Below are 20,221 nucleotides of genomic sequence, written 5' to 3'. Positions count from 1 at the left end.
TCTAATCTCCTTCCTGAGGAGCCTCACTGAATACGATCCGACCTGGAAACTAAACAATGTGACTAATAACAAACCTGTGGATGTTTTTTAAGGCTGGATATCATCACTGACATCTCCATTCAGAGTGTTTTTGAGTCACAAAGAACCAGAATCGATTAATTTTGATGTAATTCTTGATTAAATCACATCAGATAAATAGTCATTTTTACATAAAGTGCTTCTCAGTTGATTACAGCAGTCAACAAGTGAGCAACACTGTTGTTTCCTTGACTATATTCAAAGAAAAAATGCTCATTTTACACAATTTTTTATTTAAAGTTGTGTAAAATAAGCCTTTTTTGGGGCAAATCTATATTTTTAGGCCCACATGTCAAAAATAGTTGAGTAAGAATGGAAAGAAAATAAGAGTAAAGGGCCAAATGCAAAGATCTGCTTCTGGATTTTAAGTATTGATTATAGATTATTCAAATATAAATCGTGATTCATTGGAAAATCAATGCTTCTATCCAGTCCTAGTGGCTGTAGCGCTGTCATGTGTCGCTGGCAGTAGCTTGTAGAGTATTACCAGTAATGAAACCGTGATGCAAATGTGCATAAATGACACTTAATAGTTCACATTAATGTTTATTTAGTCGGAAACGGAGATTAACATGAAATTGAAACTCTACGTATTAATCACAGTCATCAGTCTTGATTATTATCTCCTTCCACTTGTAGTCGTGTTGCATCAACGCCGCGATAATCTCTAAACCTCAGACGGACACACGCCAGCTGATGAAGCTGATGATGATGATGCTGCTGCTGCCCAGAAATCATGAATCACCTTTTTAAATCTGCAGTGTGTGAACGATGATAGACGATCAGCTGTGTGCGGCATCAGATAGCTTGTAAAGGGTTTCACTGCTGCACACATCCTCAGGCAGGCAGGATGACGTCCTCGTGTGTGTGTGTGTGTGTGTGTGTGTGTGTGTGTGTGTGTGTGTGTGTGTGTGTGTGTGTGTGTGTGTGTGTGTGTGTGTGTGTGTGTGTGTGTGTGTGTGTGTGTGTGTGTGTGTGTGTGTGTGTGTGTGTGTGTGTGTGTGTGTGTGTGTGTGTGTGTGTGTGTGTGTGTGTGTGTGTGTGTGTGTTGCAGGCCTGGTGGACATACTCTCTCTCGTACTCTCTGACTTGTCTGTGTGACTTTGACGGAGCATCAGAGAGGAAAACGGCTCGCAGCGCTTCATTCACATCTTATTACTCGATGATTGAGCCGCCGCTCTAACTCCTCTCTTCTCAGGCTTTGATGTCGCACAGCTGAGCGAGTCTGTTTTTTCTCCTCTCCTGACGACAGTGTTACCTGTTGTTGTTGTTGTTGTTGTTTATGTGTCAGTAAACATTTAATTTGAGTAAGACTTCAATAGAAGATAAACACATTGGCAGCTAAATTACTCCAAATGGAAAATAAGAGATCAATAACATTGAAAGAATCAATCAGACTTTGTTTATTTAGCACTTTTTATATGCAGGTTATTATAGTTCAAAGTGATTCACAGTTGACTGACAAGCTGAAATTAGGCAGAACAAGTGATGACATGAATAATAGGAATAAAAAAAGGGAAAAGAAAGAAAGGAATGGAAAAACTGATGAAAGCACAAATTATAAAGAAAAAAAGCAACAAAAAAAATGAGACCAGTGAAAATAAAATACAGTGAAATAAATAAGAAAAATACATAAAAATAAGACAGAAGGAGAGAAAAAGTTTATTAAAAGTTGGAGTAAAAAACAAAAATTGGTTAAAATAGATAAAAAAAAGACAAAACTAAAGTAAAAATTAAACAAAAAAAGAAAGTTTAATAAGAAACTCGACTTCAAAGATCAAAAAAGAAACTGAGATAATATAAAAGCAAGTGACTCATTCTGATATTGACGCCAGTATTTTTAGTCATGTTTAATAAGAGTTAAATATATCTTCCACAAATACCTGGTGTATGAATTTTAATGACTTTAATGACGAGGTTAGAATATAAAACAGGTAATTTTACAGCTCCTTTTGTAGGGCCAACATTCATTCAGTCATACAGTGATGGGAGAGGCTGTCATGCAAGCTGCCAATCTTAATGCTCATCACACACACACACACACACACACACACACACACACACACACACACACACACACACACACTGACGAAGCCTTCGGGACTAATTTGGAGTTAAGTATCTCAGGATCGAAACCACCGATCTTCAGATTAGCCGCCGCAAAGTTACAGCGGTGTAAAGTGGTGGCTGGTTTGATCGTTTAAGGAGCAGCCAATCAGCTCGTAGCAAAAGTCAGAGTTTTTGGATGGATGGAGGAAAGAAAGGATCCACCCTCTAATTATTTTTAATGTTTTCATCGATACTCAAACTGCACCTGTAGCACTTTAACTCACTCTCACCAGTCTCACTATCATCATTCATATTTAAAAATGCGACAAATTGAGTGAGTTAAAAAGTGAAAGTATGTGAAGTCGTTGCTATGGAAACGGCGCAACGTCTGGTTTATATTGGGAGTGAAACTGGGCGGTTTCACATGGTTACAGACACACAGTAGACTGACCTTTAAGCTTCAGTTTAGACTCAGTACTGAGAATTTAAAGCCAGTTTTTGTGTAAAAGTTTTTTAAAAGATTCCTTAAAATAGTTTTTTAAAGAGTTTAGATAAACTGAGTGGGACATTAACAGACATTTATAGCTTAAAAACTAAACTTTTATGTAATGGCAAGACTTTAAATGACCTCGCTGATATTCATTTTAAATATTTATTGGTCTGACTCTGTTAAAAGTTAGATTTTATTCATCTTAATGTGAGAAAAGTGACTAAACATCTTAACATCACACAAAGCGTTTGCATGCTAAACTGTATAAATGCAATGCATCATCAATTTTCTAATTGGCATTTAACTATTCAACAGCTATTCTGATAATTGAATCATTGTTTTGGGCACTTTTCAAGGAAAAATATGCAAGAAAATGTTGTTCCAGCTTCTCGAATCTTTTTTTTTTTTTTTTTTCTTTTCTTCGTCTTAAGTGAAAATTAACTATATATGTTTCAGTTTCTTGGCTATAAGTCGACATAAATGAGAGGTTTTAATACGTAAGAGGTGTTTTTCACTGTTTTCTGACATGTAATAAATAATACTGATGATAATAATGTGTAAAAGCTGTTTCATCAGATTTTACAGACTCAGTCCTGATAGCGTTAACGATGTAAGAATGGTAGTTCGTGTCTCCTTGTAGCAAAAAAAAAAAAAAAACTCTACTTTTTTGATTTTTACTGAACATTTCCTGGCGGGTGTGGTCGGCGTGCAAGTGAAAAGTGTGACTTCTTCTGTGGTTGTCTGTGTGTGTGTGTCTGTGTGCGTGTCTGTCTGTGTCTGTGTGTGTGTGTGTGTGTGTGTGTGTGTGTGTGTGTCTGTGTTGTTGCCGCCTGTTTGTTTAGAAGTTTTTTTTTTTTTTAGACGTAATCAGCAGCAAACACACAGCAGTGGACTTTTTCCTCGACTTCCTCCCACTGTGGCGAAAGGCTCGCAAACCGCAGAACCAGCTCTATTGTTGTGGGCAGACGGTGGTGTTTTCTGTCTGTCTGTCTGTGTGTGTGTGTGTGTGTGTGTGTGTGTGTGTGTGTGTGTGTGTGTGTGTGTGTGTGTGTGTGTGTGTGTGTGTGTGTGTGTGTGTGTGTGTGTGTGTGTGTGTGTGTGTGTGTGTGTGTGTGTGTGTGTGTGTGTGTGTGTGTGTGTGTGTGTGTGTGTGTGTGTGTGTGTGTGTGTGTGTGTGTGTGTGTGTGATGGTCGGCAGGTATAAGGTGTGTGTGTGCGTGTGTGTAAGTCTCTCATGCTGAGAAAATGAGGCTGTCTGCTTCTGTTGCTCAGGTTTTATGTGGCACTGTAATATAACTCTTGCAGCAGGAAGGTGAACTGATATGAAGCTAAAATAGTCAGCGGGGATGTTGTTGTTGTTGTTTACTCTCACTTTTTCTTCTTTTTTTATGAATTTAATACCAAGAATGAAACTTAATGCCTTCAGGCTGCATGATTACTGTTAAAAAGATTAATTAATCTGGTCATTCTTGATTAATTAATTCATTTTCAGGCTGTAAAATAGAGGGAAAAAAAGCACAATTCACCCAAATCTGACCACCAGTTGAAAGCTTCACACTTTAATCAAGATGGCCTTGATTACAGGCACTTAAATGAGTCTTTCAGTGCTTTCAGATGATAAATTAAACCTCTCATACAGAAGACTCTGATGTCAGCTCTTATTTGACTTTTATAGTGATTTTAAAAGATATTTTTATTGCCGTTCAGTTTCCTTAAAACTTAAAAGGATTTGTAGGCACTTAAATGATGATGTTTCCTCTCTGAGCACAGCTGATTTCTGTCTTTAAATGTATTAGTTTTACTGTGTATTTATTTTATTATACATTAATTAATCAACACCAAGTAAAAGCTTTAATGAATAAATAACCAAATGAGTTTATATTTGCTTCTTGTCTTTTGAGAGGAAAACGCTGAGATGGTGATTCATGGTTTTAACAAAATAACTTGAAAATTAATTAACTTGCTCGTTAAAGCTTCACAAATGTGAGAATCAGCTTCATTTTCTCAATTTAATTTCTTAAGTCATGTTTTGACTGTTGGTTAGATTAAATAATCAATTAAGAAATGTGTTAATTTAATGTGAATGTGTAATTTTTGTATCATTTTACAGACTTTAACAGCTCATTAACGGTTAAAATGCTGCACTGTTCATTACTTTGTGTTTCTGTGTCACAGTTTGACCTAAATTCTGCTGCAGAGGAAACTCTTATTTTCCATGAATTACTCTTAAGTCTGCAGTTATTAAATATGTAGTAATAACTCCAGTTTAAAGTATTTTATACCTGGAAAAAATACACAGTAGTTGAACTGTCCGTATGCTGCAGCCCTCAGTTTGCTCTGAACTCATGTCTGATGTGATGTGATGACGATGATGGCGATGATGATGATGATAAAGGTGTTAACAGGTTGTCTCCTCCTCCAGCAGGGCTATGTCCTCGGCAGCCACCACATCTCCATCTGTGGACAAAGTGGACGGATTTTCACGGAAGTCTGTCAGGAAGGCCAAGCAGAAGCGGTCGCAGAGTTCATCCCAGTTCCGCTCTCAGGGCAAACCCATAGAGCTCACGCCCTTGCCGCTGCTCAAGGGTAAGTGTGTGTGTGTGTGTGTGTGTGTGTGTGTAAGAGTGTGTGTGTATTGTAGGGTCTGTGGGGTAATAACTTAACCAAACACTTACACTAATCAACCTGTTCGAATCCACTTTTGCTTGGATTCTCAGACTCCGATCAGAAAGGTTTAACTTGAGACTCCTGCATTAACCCTCCTGTTGTTCTTGTCAAATTTGACCCATTTTAAAGTTGCTTTCACATCAGAAACATTGATTTATATCCTCTATAATGGCCTGAAAAATCATTTGGATTGTCCCATAAATACATTACATTCAAGTAGGGTTGGACAATGTGGGTAGAATCAAGTCTCACAATATTTTTGACCAAATACCTCGATCGATATTCTGACAATATTGTAGGGATGAATATCACAAAATATTTACACAATGAGATTTTTGCAGCATCATCAACAACAACAACTGTATTACAGACTCGTAGTCTAGGATAAATAAAGAATAATTCAGCCCACAGATGAATGTATACATCAGGTGTCTCAGTAGAGCCTGAAAGGTATTGACTCCAGACTTGCAGAACAAGACACCTGCACTACTTCAACTAAGTTTGAGCAGCATCCAAATGAAGTAATGATGTAAAGATGCAATATGCACGCAAATATAAATATTATAGATATTTGTGCATCATTTTCTCCTCAAGATTCAACCTAATTGTGTTGTTAAAAAGTGGCATAACAAAGATGGACCAACCAAAGTATAAATGTTGTGATAAAATATGCAATATCGGCTGAGGATTGTGTAATTCCCCCCCCCAAAAAAAACAACGACCCTTGCTTCTGTCCTTCCATGTACTCCTCATGGTGTCAACATCCTGCTTCACCTTTCCTCCACTTGGTCTTTAAACATGTCATCCTGTCTCTCTCTCTCTCAGAGTGTCAGCCTCTGTTTTTCTCTCCGTCTCGCTGTCACTCATGAAATCTTAAGCCCACTGTTGTGAAATCATTATAAAATAAACTTGGTGCACTTGTAACTGGGAGTGCTAAAAAAAAAGAACTGGAGTTAGCTCTTTTTCCCGCCTCGCTCAGTCCGGAGTCTGGTTGGACTCGCTCCGTCTCGAGCTCTTGTTATTGTTTCCGTCCCCCTCGGCTTGTCAGCGACGTGCCCGAACAGGTAGATCATCACACGGAGCAGGTCAGTGCTGCCGTCACACGCTGCAGGAGAGAAGAAGTCTTATCTAAATGTTCAGTTAATCTTGATATGTAGCTCTTCTAAAGGCTCATACAGCTCTGAAAGAATAGATAGAGCTCCGGTTGTTAGCTGTTTTTCAGTGAATTTTAAATTAAAAAAGTGCCTAGAATAGCAAAGTAATAACTACTCTGGGGCCCGGTCATCACATGTTTAGTATAATATGAATTAAAGGAGTGATTTTCCTTCTTTCAGGCAGGCATAAAAAGTTTAAACTAGTCAGTATTTAATAAGAGAATAAAGCAAATGTTACAGAAATGTTGAGTTTTTAAATCTTCTCTGATCCTGGTCATCATCTCGAGCCCCATTGGATGTATTTGACCTACAGATTGGAGCCTACTGAACCAGAAATAGATTAGTTTAAACAGATTTTAACCCAGATTTAATGTGACTGCATGTTTTCTTCATTGTTTAGAGGACTTGAAGTTTGGCGGTAACTTTTCTGACATGATGAATATGTTGATTCTTGTTAGTGAAGGAGTGCCAGCGTATGAAGTTTATTTACCGTACTAACTCACAGTGATTTAGGTGGTGTGTGTGTTATGCAGTCGTGCGTGTTGCGCTGTGTAAATACAGCAGCGGCAGCGTGGTACGATGGTGACGGCAGGAATGCTGCCGGACAGAAACCAGACGGACCCACAGACTGGCCGGAGTTCACCAAAAAAAAAAAAAAAAAGTACTTCCTGATTCCTTCTCAGGCCGAGACGCCACCTCAGAGAGGGGCGGAGTGTGTCGTCTGTCATCTCAGAGAGTGTGTGTGTGTGTGTGTGTGTGTGTGTGTGTGTGTGTGTGTGTGTGTGTGTGTGTGTGTGTGTGTGTGTGTGTGTGTGTGTGTGTGTGTGTGTGTGTGTGTGTGTGTGTGTGTGTGTGTGTGTGTGTGTGTGTGTGTGTGTGTGTGTGTGTGTGTAACAGCTAGCAAATTCAACTAAGCTGTATTGACAGATGACATGACAGATCAGAATACAAATCTGTATCGCCAAAGCAGCACAGAAGATTACTAACGTTGACACATGATTACAAATAAATATACAATATTTAAATAACAACAAACATATTAAATATAATAGAGTAAAAGGCTTTGTGCAGCTCATAAGTGAACATGTTGTACCTAGTTTTGTGTTAATCTGCACACAAACAGAATTATAACATCTTCTCTTGGTCATTTACATATTTTACATTTGTCATATTTATATATATATATATATTCACTTTCTCTTGTAAAGAAGTAAGAGAAAGCAGCATTACCTAAACTATTAAGGTGTTAAAAATTCTCAGAAAAAGTTTCAGTGGTAAAGGAGTCACAGTGAAAAATAAATGTTTGTGAGGGATTACAGTGAGATTAGACGGAAATAAACACCATAAAAAGGAAATAGGGACCCTTTATTTTCTCTTTAACCCTTTTACATACTGTTTAGGGTCAAATTTGACCCATTTTAACATTTGGGAGCTGTGAAAACACCCTATACACATTTCTTCCAGGTAGATTTTTCCTTATGTGTTCCACAGATTACAAAAATAGAAAAAAATGAATCCTTTTTTTTGCAGCTCATACACATTTGTATATGTAAATGTACAAATTTGACTTGTGTTTATTACAGAAATCAAAAATCAGCATTCAAACATGTTGTTGTATTCTTCATATTCTATAAAAATGTTCTCCTGGACCATAAAATAGTGATTATATTGAGCTTCATTAAGGATTAATCCACCATTTATTAACAACTGATGAATGTGAATCGATGTAGAGACTAATTATGAGTCCGAATATGAACAATATGTAAAGTGAAGTTAAACAAAGCACATGTTAGATTGAGAGGCTGGTCTGTAAAGCATTGGATGAGCTCATACTGTAAACACACGTACAATACAGATGCTTTCCTGCTTTATAAATGAAAGCATATAACATCCCGTAGCTGTATCGTCTCATCTATTTCCCCGCATTCGGATAAAGATACCTTTCTAGTCTAGTCACAAGACGACTCGTCTAACCTCCTGAGCCTCCCCTCCTTCTCCCATATATGTCCACGTAAACCAAGTGGAAGAACAAGGATTAAGTTCTTCCTCTTCCTCCGCTCGTCTGTTGTGAACTTTTAAGCCGTGAGATAAACAGCGGGCTCCCTGTGACGAATGCCAAAAAGCCCCCGTGTTAAATCATCAACCGGTCAAATTGAATTATTTAATAGAGACAGAGCCAACCTCGGATGACCGTAACAAATGCGTTGCCTTCAGGTACGGGCCACACAATGGCTGCCTTTTGTCACAGATTTCTCTCCCTCTCCCTCTCTCTCTTTCTCTCTCTCTCTTTCTCTTTCTCTTTTTTTTTTACTGACATGCTCTCCTACCTCTAATCTCCCGGCATTATATAACTGCCAGGGAGATGTGTATCGGCCAGCACTGTATTTTATTAACTGGCTGGCAGTCTCTGAGGCCGCCCCAAGGCTCAACCCATTTGGGAGTGTTTTACACCAGCGATCAGAGAAAGAAAGAGGTCAGGCGATATATAGACGGTGTATTTCTATTTAGTTTGATGGCGATTCTATTTTTGTTTTGTTTGTTTTTTTACCTCCAGGCTGCATTTTACTTCCCATTTTTAGATCATATAGCTTTTTTTTTTTTTTGCTGTACAGTGTCAGGGATGTTTTCTGTAAATACTCCCTAGATGTATACGTTCATTTGAAGCCACTGCTACATGACTTTTGAGGGATGCTTTTTGTATAATAGAGACAGGAATACAACAGGTATCTCTCTTTTTTTCTTTTTTTTTTAAAATCTGGAGCTCTACTACCCACCCTCATCCTCCTCCTCCCTCTCCCTTTCCTCCTCTTTCTCCTTCTCCTCGTACTCATCATCTCATATTAGTCATCGTCACATGATTTACAATTCATAAAAACTTCTTATTCATCTTATACTGGCCCTTTTAAGCAGCCACTCAGTTCAACATCTGTCTAAAAACAGGCCGTTTTAGCTCCTGTGTCTTTAAGGCCGCCCTCCCTAATAACTGGATGGATGGATGGATGGATGGATGGATGGATGGATACTTTATTGATCCTTCCCAGGACCTTCTTGGTTACAGCAGCTACAGCCACACATTGCATAAAAGACGTCTGTAACTATAAATACTAAAATACTGCTCAAAATTGTACCGCCAAATGTAATTAATCATACTTATCAATGTCGGCTGTTATAATCCTCACACAGTTTAACTTAAAATCATTAGTAGCCCATTGATTTTAATGATCGTGTCAAATTTTAGCTGCAGCACTCAGACTTATGAATATGGGGGGAAACGCTGCATCTGTATATGTTTGAGGCTGAAACTCGTCGTAAATACGAGAGTAAGCAACGCAAACTACCCACGGGAAAACCTTAGCAACAGCCTTAGCAACCAGGGTTATAGAGCAAATGATTGCTTATTATTATTTTTAAGTTTCAGAGCTTCGACCATGTTTAATATTCAGTATCATAACAGGACATAAATAACAGAAAATCACTACTACTAAACTCTTTACTTTTTATAAAAGTTAAAGGCACTGCGGATATGATTTCTCTGTTATATAATTTACAATTTCAGGCCACAACTCAACACAAACACCTTTAACCCTTTTCTCATTGGGATGCACATTTTTATATTCATTTTTTTTTTCTACTTCCTTGCTGCGTTTCTTCCTCTCCATTTCCATAATCTGCCAGTGGTAGTAACCTTTTGCCCCCGAGGTTCACTACAGCAGAGGTGGGCGTACAGTATATCTGGGCAGCTGTATCCTCAGTGCTTCTTATTAACAGGCAGTGAAAGCACATCATCATCATCAGGATGCACAAATTAAATCTTATCCTCCCCACCCTCATCCTCCTCCTCCCTCTCCCTCTCCTCTTCTCCTCGTACTCATCATCTCATATTAGTCATCGTCACAGGTCAGACTTGAGCCTAAAATGACATGCAGGGTCTTGGTAAGGCACAGTGGATTACATAAATCCTGTCGTTGGCAGTGCAGCTCATTCCTAGACATGTTTTTCCTTTTTTTTTTTTGAAGGAAGGAGAGGAGTAGGGCGCAGTTTCCTCAAGGGTATCCCTGGGTGAAAAAAAAAAATAATGACGCACACTTGAGGAATGTCATTTTAAAGCCAAAGCCACGCCCAAAGTTTAACAGATAGTGATTTACCTGAGTGGATTTTCTTGAATAATTATTTATAAAAGAAAGGTCAAGATAAATCTCCTAATTAAATCCAGGTGTGTGTTTTCAACCATTTCACACAACAAATGATTTAAAGTTTATATTTAAAAAGTGTGTAAATTAGCTTTGATAGTGTGTTGTTACACTAAAAGGGACTCGTGGGTTGAGAGTAGTGAACGTGCAGAAACACGCTCAACACTGTATGCGCTCACACACACAATTGGTTTCATGATGTCTGAAACTAACCTTTTGAATAATATACAACAGGTATGTAATTAAACTGAACAGCCCACAGAGGTTTGGCAGGAGTGTAGTGTGTGTGTGTGTGTGTGTGTTGTTTTACGGAGCAGTGATTGGCTAAGCAGCGGAGTGTGAATTCTCCCACAAGCTGCCATTAATCATCAGCTTTTTCTGAGTAGAGTGAACTTCGACAAATATTCCCCTTCCAACAACAACATGTTCTCTGCAGTGATTTTCTTTTGTTTCCTTCTTTCTAATCATCATTCATCATTGGAAATTAATATAGGGGTTGCAACTAAGAATTGTTTTCGTTATGTCTGTAAAATTTCAAAGAAGTAGTTTAAAAACACCCACAGCCCAAGTTTATGTCTTTAAATGTCACCTTTTGTCAGATCAACAGCCCATAACACAAAGTTATTTTTGTTAACTATCACATAAGACAAAGAAAACCATAAAATCTTCACATTTGAGAAGCTGGAACCCACAATTGTTTGACAAATACGTGTTAAAAAAATTACTAAAAACAATAATTCGTTACAAAAAGTGGTACGTTTTTACAGTAAAGAAAACAATAGAAATACACAAGATAACTTTTTTTATGGTGAAAAGCTTAATAGGTTTTTTAAATAAGCCAAATACTCAAATTACTGAAGAATTAAAATAGAAATTAGAAGCATTACCTCGTCTCTAGAAAATAATATACATTATTAAGAAGAGGGCAGGAAATATGATCTGCTAGCTTCCTGGTTACCACCAGTGTCGGCATGGCAACAGCACATCGACCTCGATTCGTCCGCCCTTCACGAAAAACACACTATGCAGAGATTTTAACATTCAGATTATAAATATATACGTACAGGATTATATAATCTAATTTACATATAGATGTGACAGTTTTGCCACATAGTTCAAGCTTCATTAAGTGTATCCACAGAGACGTTGGCTTAAAGGAGGTCGAACAAGGGCGGAACAAACAGAGAGAGAGAGAGGGAGAGAAAGAGAGGGAGAGGTGAACAGTAGTGACGAGGCTGGCGGGAAACCTGGAGGAAGGATTAGCAGTCCCGTTTTAATGTTCTGTGGCAGAGGAAGGAGAGGAAGAAGAGGAGGGGGGAGGAAGGAGACGGTTCCTGTCAGGCAGCGACTCCTCCTCGTCCAGGAATCTGTCCATTCATACCTTTTGTCATTGTCACTCATACATGTATAAAGATCACTGAAACATTATAAAGTAGATATCAGTAGTGATTAGAGAGTTATTCAGTTAGGTAGTGATCACAAAGTAAACATATTGTCATTTTTAAATACTTTACTTGAAGCTTTAGGATTGGGGGTTGGTCTTTTTTCTTTGTCGTCTTTCATAAGAAACATAATATATTTTTATATACAAAACATGCAATTTGAAGATGCCACTCATACATATAAGGAGCACTGAAACATTTAAATTAGATGTAAGTGATTAGTGAGTTATTCAGTTAGTTAGTGATTTCAAAATAAACTCAGATTATCATTTTTCAGTACTTTAAGCTTTATAAATGTGAACATGGGTTTGTTTTTTCTTTCTCATCTTTGATAGGAAACGTAATATATTTTTATATTTTTTCAGACAAAACCTGCGATCAGCAGCATTAATCGATAATGGAAATATGGAGATAAGCTTTATTTGCAACCTTAGTCAAGATAATATAAGACACAAATAGACTAAGAATCAGTCATGCATGTTGCTTTAAATCTATCTTAACATCCATCTGTTAAATTAATTACTTCTTATCATTCGGACACAGACGTCTATTATATACATTTCCTTGAATGGTTTTATTCAGGATGAGATGATGAAAGAGCAGCCATGTTTACACAGTATTTGTCACAGTGTTTGCTATGAATGGTGCCACTGTTTAAAGTACATTACATTTTGTCAATATACTAATGAGAAGGAGAAAAAAAAAGGAAGTTCTGTTCTTTCATTTGGATTTTAAAATGTCCTGATTAAGCTTTAATTAGTATCCATTAACAAATGACATATGACATGCATATTTTAAATTTAAGCCTTGTTAAAATATGAAAAACTGCCAGAACTTTTATAGCAATCTGCACCAATCTGACTTTAATAATAATTCAAATCATTTGCTCTTCTTTTCAACATATCACCTCATTTTCAGCCTCCTGTGCATGATGCAAAATGACCACAAATCACCAGCCATCTTTTTTTCAGTGTCTTTATTCTGGTTTTGCTACAGCGCCTCAATCATTACACAGAAAACTTCACACAAAGGAAGAACACACAAGTTTTTCTTTAAAGTTTCAGTAGTGACTGAAGTAGTGACGCTCAACTTGTAAAAACAGTAGAAACAGTAACATGCTGTTGGTTGCATTATGGGAAATGTAGTATCCAGTGATTCTTGACCAATAGACTTTAACTTTAAAGAAGTTATTTAAATATATCTCTAAAGTCTCCTAAATTTATGTGAATGTACAATACTTACAGAAAAAAATAGTAGATGCAAACTTAAAATAAAAAGAAAAGAAAAAACTACGGCAGTCAAATCCACGAATACACTTTAAAATGATTTAAATGTGTGTCTTTAATGTCTCCCAACTTTATATACATGCAGAGTTAGGGCTGGGCGATATGGACAGAATCAAATATCACAACATTTTTTACCAAATATTCCAGTCAAATCCACAAATACACAACAATCTCTTGTTTAACATCTATTTACAGAGGAAAAAGGACACTTACCAAATAGTTTTACACCTTTTTTAGTCTAGTACCAGGTGGTGTTTGACATCAACCAGCTGCCATGTGTCGACAGTAAATAGATATATATTTGTGAATGAATGCTGCTCCTGTAGTGAGATTATTATTTCCATCCCGGCTCATGTGGAGGTCGCTCTCCTCTCCTGCCACACTGTGACGGTCGCTGTTGTGATGCCTCAGACTCGAGTCAACCCCCCCCCCCCCCCCCCCCTCCTCCTCCTCCTCTTCCTTTTCCTCTTATGACAGGCGGCGGCATAAATCGGAGAGGGTAAAAAACATGACAAACACAGTCTGCTGGAGCACATATCGAATGTCAACAGTAAACCCCCGGAGCTAATGTAGGCCAAATCTTCCTGCGGCTGACAGCGTTTTTTGTTTTTTTTCCTCCAAGCTGAATTTGGTTCCTCAAGGCACACGTCCACCTCATGTAGGAGGACTGATCTGTGTCTGACCTCCCTGGGCAGCCGGATAGAGACAGAGAGAGAGCGGAGTAAAAAATAGAAAGAAAGCGAGACTGAGATGTACAATGATGCACAGTCCCCCCCCCCGCCTCATTCTGCGGCTTCCTCTGGTCTCCGCCCGGCCAATGAAGCCCACCAACACGCCGGCCGCCTCGTCTTCCCCTCCCCTACCAACGTCCACCTCTCAGGGGAAACCCGATCCACGAGGTGTCTCTTTACATTTTTCCAACCCCACACTCTCTCTCTCTCTCTTTCTCTCTCTCTCGCTCTCTCTCTCTCTCGCTCTCTCTCTCTCACTCTCTCGCTACAAACAACCCACTAGAGCGAGAGAGTGAGAGAGCGAGCGTGGGTCCTACGCTACACTTCTGTCGTCCACATGTTCGGCTCAAATCAGCTCAAATCACCACGACGTTCATGACCGTCTTTTTCTACCGACGGCGCCGTACTTGGAGCGGAAACCTGATTGAGTGAGTGACAGGTTTTATGCATGAATGTTAGAAGAAGAGGAAGAAGGGGGGTGAGGAAGAGGGGGGGAAAGGGGGGCGCTTAGTGCCAGCACACAGGAGCATGGAGTGTTTAAAGTTAGCCTCTGCTGTCAAGGGCTGTTGCTGCTGCCACCCGGCCTGCCATGCATATATATATGTGTGTGTGTGTGTGTGTGTGTGTGTGTGTGTCTGAGGCAGAGCGAAAGGTAGGAACTTAAAAATGGACTGGGACGGTAACAGAAGACGAGTGTTTTCACTTGGCTGAGAGGAGAATGGAAAGTTCACCGTTTTGCTTATTCTTTTGATTCCATGGTCGAAAAGAATGTGCGGGTTTTGTAGTAGAGCGTGTGTTGACATTCCTCTCACACTCGAATGCAACTTGGTGTTTGAAACCGGTTCTGAATCTGGCTCCAAATTTAGAAAAGAAACCCCCCCCCAAAAGAAAAACCCTGTTGTTTTGAAATCGCCTTCAGATTATTAGAGTTGAATAGAATGTTATTAGATTAGAATAGAATTTTATTAGAATAGAATGTTAGAGTAGAATAGAATGTTAGAGTAGAATAGAATGTTGTTAGAGTAGAATAGAATGTTAGAGTAGAATAGAATGTTGTTAGAGTAGAATAGAATGTTGTTAGAGTAGAATAGAATGTTGTTAGAGTAGAATAGAATGTTACTAGAGTAGAATAGAATGTTAGAGTAGAATAGAATGTTATTAGAGTAGAATAGAATGATATTAGAGTAGAATAGAATATTAGAGTAGAATAGAATGTTACTAGAATAGAATAGAATGTTAGAGTAGAATAGAATGTTATTAGAGTAGAATAGAATGATATTAGAGTAGAATAGAATGTTAGAGTAGAATAGAATGTTATTAGAGTAGAATAGAATGTTAGAGTACAATAGAATGTTATTAGAGTAGAATAGAATGTTATTAGAGTAGAGTAGAATAGAATGTTATTAGAGTAGAATAGAATGTTATTAGAGTAGAATAGAATGTCTTTTATTATCATTGTACAAAACAACGAAATTGAAATGCAGAAAACAATAATAAATCAATAATTGCTTCTTCTTTAAGACTCTCACTAATATAACTAATATGACAGAGAATCTGTATGGAGATTCAACAAGAACAGGAATCAATAAGCTAAATCTTATTCCAGGAATCAGAATTTAAAAGTAGTGGTTTGTATTGATTGAAATGTTTCAAATAGAGCTATAAGACAGTAGTTGAGTTATTAATTAGCAGAAAAATAATCAGTTGTTTTCAAGCCAAAAAAAGAGAAAGTTTCAGCTTCTCAGTTTTCAGTATTGGTGATAATAAATAAATATATTCAGGTGTTGGACTATTTATAAGACAAAAAAGCAATTTCATGACTTTACTTGAGGCTTTTTCTATTTTCTGTCATGTTATTCAGACCAAACAATCAATTTAAGGCGATTTAAGAAATCAAATAAACACAACAACAGCAGTTGACCAAAAGTGTTGAACAGTCAACAACGTAGGAGTAACCCAGCAACAACACAAATACTGGAGTAACAGACTGAAAATACAAACTCTCACAGTTAAGTCTCAGAGATAAAAGCCAAAGAATAAAAATGTGTTTTATAAGATGTGATTTAAAAACAAGCAGTGAAGCAGTTTATTACTTGCACCCCTTAATCGGAGACAAAACAACACATTTTTGGGTCGATTTCTGTTTTTCTATCTTTTAACTGCACAAAAAAGTCCAGTCTAAACACAAGCAGACACACACAAACTTTCCCAGCATAAAACATACTGATTTTATTGTGATTTTAAATGATTAGCTGCACATTTAAAGAGTGAATAACAGTCTGAGTGAAGTTTTTACAACAGCACACAAGTGTTAAGTTTTGACATCCAGCCCTAATCGATAAAATCTAAAAGAACCCCGACTCTTTTATGATCATACAATAAAATAGACTTTATTGTCATTGCAAAAAACAACAATGTAACTTATATATTGATAGACGATAACAAAATACACAAACACACACACGTACACAATCATCAATCAAATATATATATTCAAAACAACATTTAAAAGCAGCTTTAAAGCAGTGTTGCACAAGTTGTTGCACATTGAGTTAGGTTGTAATAAAATGAGTTCATGACACAGTGGTGGGGCAGTGTTTGATTCTGTTCAGTATTATTAAGTTTATTAGTTTATTACTTGCAGCCCTAAGTTGGACACAAAACAAAAAAAGTCAAGTTTAAACACAAGCAGACACGCACAAACTTTTCCAGCATTAAAAAAATATTAATTTAATTGTGATTTTAAGTTATTGGCTGCACATTTCAGTAAAATGAATGAGTGTGAGCCAACTTTTTACAGTGTTTACAGTTTCCTCCTGTGTCATGTTGAAGTTTGGGTGCATTGTTGCTCACAGCTGGTTGGAATTCCTGCTATGTCGAACGTCAGGGCCGGCCTCACCTGGACTCGTGAACGCCGTCTTTGTGCGAACCGTCCAAGATTATTATTACCTCCGCTGCTGCTGCTGCTACCTCAGAGGACAGCTTTCACATGTCAGATGCTTTCATAACAGCATCTTACCTAAGGAACCTTTGACGTGACACATCAGCTGTAAACCTGTGACCTGTCAGATATTTAGAGGAGGGGAGGGGGGGAGTCTCTGCAGCAACGCTACGAAGCCACACTGGATACTAACAGCTCATAATTAAAGCATTTGAAGTAAAAATGATGTTAGTATCGGTTGACCTACAGTGAGCGGAAAGTTATTTAAAGACATGTTTTTAGTGTTTATGGTGCAAATCAAGACAAAAACAGCTAGTTTCTGGACTTTATTGACAATTTATGTTTATGCATATAGATAATAATTGAATTTATTGAGCGTTTTCAGCAATTTATAAATAAATATGCCAAAAACTCTGTAGGTTTCAGTATCTCCAGCGTGAGGATTTAAATATGTATCCCTCTTCAGGTGAGACCTTGCACTCAGTTTGATTTTTTCTGACATTTTTAGGTGCTTAATTGATTACTCAAAACATAACTGACAGTTTAATCATCAGTGAAAATAATGCAGTAACTTTTATCATTAAAACTATGATGAATTTAAGTGTCTAAAATGTAAGAAAACAGTGAAATAACAAGAAAAAACTGCCAATATTGACATTAAAAAACTCAGGAACTAGCAGCGTTTTATGCCCTATACGCTTTAAAAATGATTAAATGATTCATATATAATCAGAATGTTTGCATATTCATTTTCTATTAATCGATTAATCAAATAATAACTCTATAATGGAGTAACTGAAGCTTGACACTGTTCTGTGCAGCCGGACACGTAACTGGTGACTGAGCAAACAGCTGATTGGCATCAAATAGCATTTAAAGCACCACTTCAGGTACGTTTCACTGCACTGCGCTGATAGTGTAAAATAAAATAAATAAGCCCCCTGTGAATAGAAATTATGGCCTTTCTGTATCAACACATAATTACCAACTACTTTAAAATGATGGAGGCGTTTGTCCACCAACGCTACGAGTGTCATTATCGCTCAACACGGGAACGGAAACCTTCACGCCGGAAAGGTCGCTGATGTTTTTATGTTATGTTTACTCATTTATCTTCGCGGGGAATGTGACCTCTGACCTCCTGAGTGTTTAAAACCAGCCTGAAGCAACAAAAAGGCAAAAATAAACAGCAGTGATTGCAGAGATGACAGGTGGCTTCTCCTGTCGGGTAATTAGAGAGGAAAGTGTCTTTATTTAAGCTTTTCTTTGGTTAAGGCCTCATATAGTTAAAGTATTACAGTAAAAGTACTGCAGTAGCATGAGTGATGTAGTATGCAGTATTACAGTAAAAGTACTGCAGTATTATGAGTGATGTAGTATGCAGTATTACAGTAAAAGTACTGCAGTATTATGAGTGATGTAGTATGCAGTATTACAGTAAAAGTACTGCAGTATTATGAGTGATGTAGTATGCAGTATTACAGTAAAAGTAGTGGTTTGGTCCTCTGACTGATATATTATTATTATGACATCATTAGATTATTAATAGTGAAGCATCAGTGTTAGAGCAGCATGTTACTGTTGTAGCTGCTGGAGGTGGAGCTAGTTTACACTACTTTATATACAGTTAGCTAGTTTAGTCCAGTGGTTCCCAACCTAGGGGTGGGGCCCCTCCAAAGGGTCAGCAGATACATGTGAGGGGTGGTGAGATGATTAATATTTTTAGTTTTTGGACTTTTTCTCTAATCTTTGATTTTTGCTGAAATATTATAACATTTGAACATTTATTGAAATGAAAGCATGTGAGAAGTTTAGAGGGAAAAATCACTATTTGGTGGAGCTGTTAACAACTCATAGACATCTGAGATGTGAGCCTGACTACACACTGCTTTACTGGTTTCATCTTTAACAATGTGTTGTATTTTAAAAGCTTGTTATATTATCCATTGTGTCAAATCTTCATCTGAAAAGTAACTAAAGCTGTCAAATAAATGTAGTGGAGTAGAAAGTACAATATTCCCGAGGGGAAGTAGAAAGTAGCATTAAAAGGAAATACTACAGTAAGGTTCCTCAAAACTGTAGTTAAGTAGTTTCTTTCTATTTTAGTTTTGAGGTTACTGGGATTAAACAATGAGGAAATGTCTTTATCATCACTTATAACACTTCCTGCTGTGTTTTGTCTCAGTGAAAGCTCTTGCAGGAGTTTGTCTCAGTGAAGATATTATAAAGCAGTCTTTTAGTACCTGTGACACCTTGTTAGTTAAACACCGGAGTGAAAGTGACTCCACCATCTGCCGTGTTGTTGGCCACAGTCGCAGGGAGCAAAGTTTACCCAGGTTGGCGGACGTGTGTTAATGATTGACGGCAACCCCGGCGCCTCGCAGGGCCGCTTATATGAGACCTGAGAACACGGAAGATATGGTCTCAGGTTTGTATCTGGGTCATGAATATGTATTTATATGTTCCAGTTTTTCCATTACACAAATCCTGCCCCTGTTGACTCTACTGGTTCAGTGCATGTATACGCGTGTGTGTTACTGTTGTCTGAGCACACCGAGTACTTCTACACGGCGGTAAACATGGAAAACAACGTCAAACTGTTTTTATGTTATACTTTATTTTGGAGGCTGAAGTGAAAAAATTGACTTAAATGATCGATGGAAAAAATCAATCATTGGATAAATTGGAGCAGAAAATAATGAGTCAGAATGCAACAAGGCTCAATTTTGCACTGTGATCTAGTTCACGGTGTGTTTGGCTTGGCGTGGCTTGGTCGCCACGGTTACGTGTGTTTCGCTCTGACTGATATGGTCTCATCCGTCGTTCGTGTGAAGCTGCGTGGGCGTGTTTCGTGCTCGAGAACGTAACCGAAAATAACGTTTTATTGATTTGATTCAGCAGTAGTTTTCTCTCTTCAGTCATTCTATAGCTCGCTCTACCACAGCTGCTCTCTCTCTTTTTCCTGTATTTTTTAAACTGACAGCAAAGCCGAACTTTACTTTTAACATTATCAAATGAAGAGAAAGGTCCTCCCCCTCTCACTCTTTCCAAAATAACGCCTTCGTCCTCCCTCATGACCGCTCTTGTCAGCCTGATTGGTCGAGCTGTGATTGGCTGCTGCAGCGAGCGTGTCGTCAGGTAGAACAGAATAAATAGATCTTAATTAGTCATTGCAAGTATACAATGAAGCGCT

At 37.9% G+C, this 20,221-nt stretch overlaps 1 protein-coding gene across 1 annotated transcript in view; it reads left to right on the top strand.

Moving 5' to 3' along the window:
* The window catches only part of ppp2r5eb (protein phosphatase 2, regulatory subunit B', epsilon isoform b), a gene marked incomplete in the record, with an annotated part of 60,425 nt that overhangs the window by 8,679 nt on the left and 31,525 nt on the right, over positions 1-20,221 (top strand). Inside the window, 1 exon segment of the mRNA XM_062440553.1 lies at positions 5,040-5,203. Within this exon segment, the coding sequence (XP_062296537.1) occupies positions 5,040-5,203 (164 nt within the window).

The sequence above is a fragment of the Scomber scombrus genome, chromosome 19 (assembly GCF_963691925.1).
Source record: "Scomber scombrus chromosome 19, fScoSco1.1, whole genome shotgun sequence".
Lineage (NCBI taxonomy): Eukaryota > Metazoa > Chordata > Actinopteri > Scombriformes > Scombridae > Scomber > Scomber scombrus.
This window is presented reverse-complemented; position numbering and strand designations above follow the sequence as displayed.